This window comes from Eucalyptus grandis, chromosome 6 (assembly GCF_016545825.1).
Source record: "Eucalyptus grandis isolate ANBG69807.140 chromosome 6, ASM1654582v1, whole genome shotgun sequence".
Classification (NCBI taxonomy): Eukaryota; Viridiplantae; Streptophyta; class Magnoliopsida; order Myrtales; family Myrtaceae; genus Eucalyptus; species Eucalyptus grandis.
This window is the reverse complement of record NC_052617.1, coordinates 18,031,183-18,040,492: the sequence shown is the minus strand read 5'-3', so window position 1 is coordinate 18,040,492 and position 9,310 is coordinate 18,031,183. Positions and strand designations below refer to the sequence as shown.

The 9,310-nt window shown below is 39.6% G+C and overlaps 1 protein-coding gene across 1 annotated transcript; it reads right to left on the bottom strand.

Moving 5' to 3' along the window:
- Window positions 1-4,045: 4,045 nt before the first annotated feature.
- Window positions 4,046-8,010, bottom strand: LOC104448695 (cytochrome P450 CYP82D47). Its single transcript, XM_010062578.3, has 3 exons — window positions 7,313-8,010; window positions 5,545-5,948; window positions 4,046-4,855 (listed from the first exon to the last, which is right to left on the bottom strand). Exons 1-3 carry the CDS (start codon window positions 7,899-7,901, stop codon window positions 4,226-4,228), a joined length of 1,623 nt encoding a protein of 540 aa, XP_010060880.1. The 5' UTR covers window positions 7,902-8,010; the 3' UTR covers window positions 4,046-4,225.
- Between the last annotated feature and the right edge of the window lie 1,300 nt (window positions 8,011-9,310).

The window sequence follows — 9,310 nt, the reverse complement described above, 5'->3', positions numbered from 1 at the left end:
TGCCCTTGGAGGTGCATTTCCATGTCAAGGCGCCAGGATAGATAATTCTTTCCACTCACTTCCAGGATGTGGAATTTGGGCTTTTCAATATTTGCCATAATCCTTGCAAAAATAAATCCTTAAATCAATTAAAAGGATTTCCAAATATCCACCGCTACTTCAGGAGCAGAAGGATACTTTTAGACTTGAATTTTGGCTTCGGGCCAAGAAAAATAAAAATGAAGAATTGATAGAAGAAGATGAAGTATAAGTTGATTAATAAAAATAATACCCACCTTGCAAAATTTACTTACTCAATCGGTAGATCTTCGTGCTTGGAAAAGTTACTTACTCAATCGGTAGATCCTCGTGCTGATAACGTGTTGTAAAATATTGTGTTGGCGAATATATAATAGAGAAGAGATTAAAGAAGAGAAAGCAAGTGAACACTAGAGATAGTAGCAAGATGAGAGAGCTTTATTTCTAGTATCTCACTGTCGTGTTTCTGTGTGATTGTCTATTGTACATCAAAACTAAACTCCTATTTATAGGAGAACAAGAATGTACTTATCATTAATATCAATGTGTCGAATGATACATGTACAGGATAAGGAAGACGAACGTTCATTGTATAGGGAGATGTACTTAGAACATTTGATACAAATGTACCATAATAAGTACATTGGATAAGATGAATATAATGAATATTCATTCATGTATTCTATCCATTCATGTATTTCATAACACATCCATTAAAAAAATATGCAATATCTTTCTCATTTTAAAGTCACCAAAGTGCACCACCGAGCTGGATCCTACTCATCCCGTCACCGTCAACATCTTCCGCAAGCAAACGACCCAAGACGCAGATTTTCAAACATCATCGGGTGGGTCCGTATCATCTTCGGAATATTTTATTTGGACCGTCGGAAAATTCAGAACTGCCCAAATGGGATTATTGGGATTGGGACATTCCACCTGCGCCAATTCAAAGACTTTGTGGATTTTTCACACGTCACGCTTTAGAACTTTTCTTTAATTGATAGGTAATGCATGGAGACTGGCGACAAGCAAGAAGCAACGAAAAATCCCTAGTGAAGACGTGTGAAAAAATCCACAGGTCTTGTGCTTACGGCAGCATCACGTTATGTGCATCGGAGTGAAGCCGGAGTCCTTCCTAAACTCCCTACAATCTCAGCATAAGCCGAGCTTACGTCGCAGTCGAATCGATGTTTTCTGAGATCGAGGAATGATTGGGGAGCTAACTTACTAGCCATGATCAAGGGACGCTTAAAAAGTCACATGGGCGTAAGCCCTAATCAAGTGTCAGCCAACCCACTATAGGTTGGCTTTCAAGTGTTTCGGGAATAGCTTGTTTCCATACGGATACATTAGTAATTGTGTAAAGAGTTACAATTTTATAAAGAAAAGAAAATGTAACACTTTTCACATTATCCTTAAGTGAGGTTATAGAGACTTTGTGCTGGAAGCGACCCCCGAGTTTCTAATGCAGTGGAGAAAATGCTTTACTTAAGAATTCTTGATAGAATAATACTTGTGCTCTTCTCCAATGTAAGTTAAGATAAGTCTCGGTGACTTTGCTGAGTTTCCATGATGTACTCGTCAATTTCTTTGTTTATCTTTTTCTATTCGGTGCAACAATTTGGTATGATTCGACGGAGCCTAAGTACCTTATCCCTTGATTCTATGTACATTTCTGAGTCAATGAATATCACACAATTTGATTGTAGACTTATATCTCATTGGGCGATTTTTGTCTAGTCAAATATCATCAATGACAAGAGATTAGTGATATACGATCGCTCATAAGAGGACCCATACACTAGACACCAAAATTAAACTAATCAATTTTAATACAAGTTTGCTTAAACAATCTTTCAAGTTCTTGCTTAATCATCGGAGAACGAATTCAAACCATCACACTTATTCATCCTCTTAAGAATAAGCACAAGAAGTAAGAATCATTTTAAAAGTCATTTTTTGTTATTCGTATGGCACACGTTCTCTTCCTCATAAGCTTAGGCTCGACGATGGTAGTATGAGCTGTGGCCGAGCGAGAAAAGACTATCCATGAGTTTCATCAACTTCTTCAGCTCTTTTTGCTTCTTGACTGCCTTCTGGTGATCCACATCTATAATTGTCGAGGACTTCACCTCCTGTGATTGACTTCTCAATATTGCAGACTTGGCTTCTGATCTTGATTCTCTAACAGAGGCGACCGCATCAACCGAAAACAAAGGTTTTGGTGATGGAGATCTGTAGCTAGGGCATTGTGGAAAGCAGAAATCTCACTCTTTTGTTTTTGTTTTTGTTTTTTTTTTTCAATTTGTAATCTTGTGGATCTAAGTTGAGTTATTAATGGGTCCCATTTAAAACTTATTTTCTAGCTGAGCTCTATTATAATAAATCCATTTTAATCTTATATTAAAGCTTCAACTAACTCATTTTTTATCCACCCATTAAATGTGAGCCAAAATATAGGTCCTTAACATATTTTGCAACCCCTATTACATATATGTCAACCAGACCCAATTGTGACTAAGATTCAAGTTGTTTTTACAAGGTCCATAGATAATATCCATGACTTAGTATGTAATTTCACAAGCAAACTCCTAGGTATATATATATGTGAACTGGACCGAAGAAGACACCGATGGCCATTTGAGCTGATCATTCCAGTTTAATTTTGGATCATTAACTGGTATTCCTAGATCGAATTCATTAGCTTAAGTAACCAAAGAAAAAAAAGAAAAAAAAAATGAATATTTCATAGACCATCAAAAGAAGGATTATTTCATAAACCGTCCTCGTTTTCGTGCACAGACATCAAACACCGTCAAGAGGTTCTTCAAAACCTACCAAAACCATACCGACTGTTGAGGTCCCCTTTAAAGTTGCATTGGGTTTTTTTCCTTCATGAATGTCTTTTTCTTTCCAACCTAAACATCCGTCGTCCCAAACCGGGCCATCACCAAACCCGCCAAACAACAACGCAAACCAAAACCAACTCAGCCCATCCTCCTCGGCGCTTCCCATGGCAGCCACTATCTCTACCCGGCATCTCGAGCCAAGCCACTGCCTCGTCATTGACAACCACCCTTGGCCACACTTATTTCTCCTTCCATACTCAGTTCTCTTCGCTAGGGGTGTAATCAAGTGGGTTGAGTTAACTTGTGAAGCTCGACCTTGACTTGACTTGTCCATAGAGTGCTTGAAACTTGATTCTAGCTTGCTTGAGTATTGCTTTTCTTGCATGAACTTGACTCATTTGGGAAATTGATATGCTCAAGTTCGACTCGGCTATACTTGGCTCGATTATAATTAACTTATAAATAAATCTCTAGTTCCTGTTTAATAAGCTCGAATGTCATATAATTTTGAGTATATTATATCTATTTTTATAAGTGTTGTTTTCAGAATGAAAACTCGGTTAGCTTACGAGCTAATCTAGTTGAGTACTAACAGATTCATGCTTAACTCGACAAGATACTTAGTAACTCGACTTGAAAATAGACAAATCAATCCAAGGCAGTCATTGAGCTGAGCTCAAGCTACTCATGAGTAGCTTGATTCGATTTCGTCCCTATCTACCACGACTTCTCACACACACACTTCTCTACCTCGATGTCAACAGACGGCTTATTGAGCTTGATGCCCCAAATTCGGTGCTATCTCTACCAAGGCGTAGAGGTCGGCCCAGATTTGATAGAATTACGCTGGCATTGAGCTCGAGTAGATCTGGGTGAAGCTCAACCTGTTGTCTAGCCCAACCATGGAGGGAGGGAGGGAGGCAGGGAGGGAGGGAGAGAGAGAGAGAGAGAGAGAGAGAGGGTCGACCAGGGTAGAGGGGAAAGAGATGCATTGCAATCATCCAATGGATGATAATGGTGTTTATGGCTATATGAGACTGAACGGTCGGATCCTACCGATGACCACTAAACCTGTAGGATTGGCATTTGGGCAAGGAAAGCATGAATGAGTCCACACATGATCGGTCACACCAAGTATGCATGCAAGTGGTAAATAATAATGATGACATTTAACATCGCAATGCAATTACGAGCTCGTAAGCCTTTTCATGCAAGTGAAGTTCCGGCAGCAACTTCAATATGGAAAATACAAATACGTCATTATGTCTTTTAAGAAACATACATGGAGAGAGAGCATCCACATTCACTTAATTATACATTTTTACAATGCTTTCCTTTCACAAATATACTCTCCATTACCTCAGCTGATAGAACTCTGGACCCAATCTTGGCTTGAGGATAACTTCAAGTGGGGTTGCCTTTAAATTTGTCATTCCGAAGATCTCAGACATATCTACCGGCAAATTGTCTACAGTCGATATGTCAAATGCATGTAGGAACTTAGCTAGAAGAAAGTGCACCATCTCCAGTGCGAAAGATATTCCAGGACAGATTCGCCTGCCGCCTCCAAATGGTAGAAGTGCAAAGTTGGAGTCCTTCACATCGACATCCTTGTGGCTGCTCAGGAACCTCTCGGGTCTGAACTCCATTGGATCGGGCCAAGTCTCGGGGTCAGTTTGGATTTTCCATATGTTCAAGATCAACCTTGTGCCCTTCGGCACGTGGTACTCGCCGACAGTGCAATCCTCAGTGAATAGGCGCGGTGCCGATAGTGGGGCCGCCGGGTGTAACCGGAGGGTCTCCTTCACTATGGCTTGAAGATAGGTTAGGCTAGCGATGTCCGCTTCTTTCACATGCCTCTGCTTGCCGATCTGAGCCTCGAGCTCTTCTTGAACTTTCTTCAAGCTATGAAGGTTGTTGAGCAACAGCGAGATTGCCCATGTAAGGGTAACCATCGTGGTATCACTGCCGCCTGCAATCATCGCCTTCATACACGACAAACATATTTTCCTCGTTAGAAGTGAGTTACGGAGATTAACCACAACACCATTCGCAGTATAATATCATGTGCCCTTCCACTTCACGGGCAAGAAAAATGTGGTTCAATAACGAAAAAGTAAATGCATTATTTGTAATTGAGTCCAAATTTAGTCCCATTTCCAAATTGAGTGCTCAAGTTTTGTGTGTGCGCGCAAATTAGGTTCTCTAACTTACTTGATTTCCATTCTAAGCAATTTTAATTATCAAGCTTAAATGTTTCAATGTGATTGTTCAATCTGCGTATTTTTTGTATCATAACAAGAAAGGAAGAAAGTCTTTACTTAAAAAAAGAAGAAAATTGATTATTTATTTTTTGATATACTGGAAATAACAAAATTAATAGGACTATACTGGCTCACAATTCTACTTAGAACCAGCCAAGGTCGGTTCAGTTCCAAGCTTCGTTCTATGGTAAATTGGTATGGTTCTCAGTTTTTAGGTTTTCTAAAACGTGTCCCTCCCTATTAGACTTATATAGTTTTAACTCTAGAATTTGGACTGCCCGGAGCATTCTCACCCTAGCTGAAATCAACTAAACCTATAGACAATCGCCCCCGACTACTTGATATATGCGGGCAACTAGCATATATGAAGAAGAAAAGACTGCTCTAATGGGGAGCGAACGAAAACTTACCAAGCATGTAGCTTTTATAATCGTATCAGCATCATAACCTCCAACTTCATCATCGTTATGGACCGAAAGCATGACGTCCATGAAATCTCTACTCCCACTGGTCTCACTCAAATCCTTATTATCCCTCTTGTGTTCCTCCAACCAACCACCTATAATTTCGTCTAGTTCTTCTGCAGTCCTCTTCATGGCCTTCTCATGTCCACCTAAGTCGAGCCACCTCAGGAAAGGAAGAGCGTCTGCCGCTAAAAACAACCCAAAGAAGCGGAACAACGCTCGTAATGCCTTTTGGCACCGCTGCTTCTCTTCCTCGTCCGCTGCACGGTAGCGTTTTCCGGCCACGATTCTCAGGATGACGTTCAGAGTCAACTTCGCGAACCATTGCTTCAAGTCCACTATGATATGGCCTAATAAAATCAGAATGAACTGGATGTTATGCTAAATTGAAGTTTTGATTACTCTCATGAACTACAAGAATGGATGAAATGGATACTCAATCTTAGATAATACTTCATGGATATCCCGTGTCATTCTATCTAGTTTCTTTTGCAAAATTTCCAAAAAAATCTTACACCTATATGTCATTTCAGACCTAAACTTTTCAGTATTGTCAATTTAATTTTGAACATTTTAACAATTTGTTAATATAGTAATTTCAGCCAATTTTAGCTAAAAATTGCCAATGTGGATGCCGGCTGTTCTATGTAACATGGTTGATTCTAATGTGAACAATTTTTTAAATTTTCTATGAATTTTATATTAGTTTTTTTTCTCTTTGTTTTCCTTTCTTTTTTTCTTTTATTTTTCCTTAGTTTTTACTGTGGCTAGCGAGGGTCATGGAGCCCAATGGCCATGGCCAAGGGCTGCAAAGGCCTCGCTTAAACTTGGGTAAGGCAACCTCGCCCGTAGCTAGCGAGGGCTTTGTGACCCTCACCTAGTGGCCAACGAGTCCTGAAGACCCTCGTGGGTCACATCGGAAAAAAAGAAAAGAAAAAAAAGGACATAAATAAATAATTAATTCATAAAAATAAAAAATAAAAATTTTATTTACGTCAAGACCAATCATGTCACATAAGATGGCCGGTGTCTACATTATCGATTTTTTTTTTTATCAATATTAGCCAGAAGGATTACTTTGAGAAACCGTAAAAAAATTTAGGACTAAATTGACCAAATTGAAATGTTTAAAATTGAATTGAGATTGATAAAATAAATTTATAATTTTTTTAGTAATTATCATTTTTTTTTTTTAATGGCAGAATAGCCCATGGCTAGGTGATTGAGCACATACCCTCATAATCTCATGATCTATGAACCAAGAAATATGCGAATCAAGACCAAAAAAGGATGACCTAAGTATGGCATCGTTTGTAGTTGCATTGAGTGATAGAAGAATCGATTCTATATTTCGTGTGTCAAACACACAAGAGTCATTCCTAAGCCGATCACGAATGTGACAAATTAGTAGGACATGGGCTTCGTTGAATGTTGTCCCTTTCCGTAAAAACCTCTTTGACTAAGATAGGACAAGCATCATATTTTCTTTGTCCGCCGGTATGGACGCCGTAAAAGCGCAAAGCTTGAATCGCTCTCAATCTAGAGAGAGTACTGCAACTGATAATTCTAAATCTGATCATTTTCATGACCTTATACCATGAAAATGACCGGTGTTCACCGAAAAAAGAAAAATAATTAATACAACCATGGAAAGGTTGATCATCAAGAAGTACCAGAACGACATATTGAATGACCATTAGCATAAGAAGAATACCTGAGTCATCCTTGCTCTCAATCCAAAGCTCGTGCAGCTCTTGAATAGCCACGTCCGCTTCTGAGGCCTGAATAGGGTTGAGCAATGAGTTGACCCTCCGGTTCGAGAGCAGCTCCAAGGTGGCCATCTTCCTCAACTCGCGCCAGTACGGGCCGTAAGGTGCAAATGGGAACATGGCAAAGGAGTAGCCCAGGATCTTCTGGGCCAATTGCTGTGGCCGGGTGGACAGCGCGATGTCGTTCTTGGTGAAACACTCCTTGGCCATCTCGGAACCGCTCACCACTACGGACCGGAACATCCCGAGCTGGATGGTGAAGATGGGTCCGTACTGGTCGGCCATGGATGCTAAGGTCTTGTGGGGAAGCTTGGATTTCGCTAGAATGGGCAGGTGGCCTATGATGGGCCATGCCCCTGCGGCTTCTGGTGGTGTTTTGAGTTTGCTTGATGATGCCGATTTGAATACTACAAAGATTGATAGGACGAGGATGGCTAGGATTATACCGGACAAGAGGGGTAGGTCTTGAAGCAGAGAGTCCATTTTTGCTGCGTGTAACGTGCAGAAGCACCAAGAAGAAAGGTTGTGATGCATTTGAGGGTTTCACACTCCGGACATATTGCAAAAGACCAAAAAAAAGCACTGAATATTCGTGGCTGAGTATATTGTTCGGTGCTCCTCTCTTTGTTGCGCAGGGGAAATCTATGACGGTGGATATTATATACAAATCTATGAGTGTCCCTGTCGACTTTAATTATATTATTATTTGGGATAATATGATTGTTCAAAGTGATAAGCGTATTTGCCTTCTCAACTTGATGTTTTAAGTCTGAATTATCATATTTGTGCATTTTCTTGGGATAGTCCTTGGGAATATGGAACCCTATATGTTTTGTATAATTATCCAGTGTCTATGAAGCACGGAATTGTCACATTTGTAGGAGATACATAGGATATTTAAGAAATTTCAAATGTCCTATTGATATAATACGATACAGGTTCAATTGAACATTTCAACATGTTGTGAATGTTAACACGACATATTTATATATATATTTCCAACTTGTTGCGTATACATATATATATATATATATATATATATATATATATATAAAATATCTATGTGTGTATGTTTGAACATATCTTTAATGAGTTACAAATATGATATGTTTTGTAATAATATTATATTCGTTCATTTGTGCATTGCTTACTACCGATTTATACCACCTCAAAGAGATAAAGTTAAAGGGAGGTAGAGGAATTGGCTAAAGCACGATAGAGATGCATATGTTTCTTTTTGTTCTTCTTTTTGTTTTTTCCGGTTCATGGTTGAGAATTCAGCCTTGAGTGGCCCTACTGATCCAACTTGAATATTTGTACATATCTATGTGCATATCTATGCGTATATATTTGAGCATATCTTTAATGAGTTATAGATATGATGTGTAATGGACCTAGACTTAGAACCAGGGAAGGAGAGTAAATTTACTGCAGGTATGCATCCCACAGCGGGCGAACAACCCCGTTCAAGCCCTTTAGGGACAGCCTTTTAGCAGGAAATCACTCAGCCCTTTAGTTCAGAGCCTAGAGACATTCAGAGATGCCAGGATGGAAACGTTTTTAACCTACCCAGGCTGCATTTCTTGAAGGATCCTACCAAGCTGGAGAAGAAGAAAGAGTTTAGAAAGCCATGGAGAGATTTTTACAAGGCACACATTTTACTTCAGGGGACTCTGCCCAAAACATTATACTCTCCTTGCCTTATATAGGCAATAAGAGGTCACAAAGACACACAGGGACCTAGCTCACGGGTCCGAGTACAATAGGGGCACCGAAAGGGAATTATTCGTACATTATGAACAGTAACTGTACTATGAACAGTACATTCCCTAGCCTAGTGCTACAGTAAAAGTGAACAATGATTTGCTACAGTGAAACTGTACGGATTCAACGGTCTCGTCCATCACGAGCATTGTAGCTACACACTGAGTCATCCGAATTGT

Excerpts from the sequence above, each read along its gene's own strand:
- LOC104448695 (XM_010062578.3), bottom strand. The coding sequence starts at position 7,901 with ATGCATCACAACCTTTCTTCTTGGTGCTTCTGCACGTTACACGCAGCA. Across the intron at positions 5,949-7,312 it reads TGAGAGCAAGGATGACTCAG|GCCATATCATAGTGGACTTG; the intron begins GTATTCTTCTTA and ends TGATTTTATTAG. Across the intron at positions 4,856-5,544 it reads TTATAAAAGCTACATGCTTG|GCGATGATTGCAGGCGGCAG; the intron begins GTAAGTTTTCGT and ends TCGTGTATGAAG.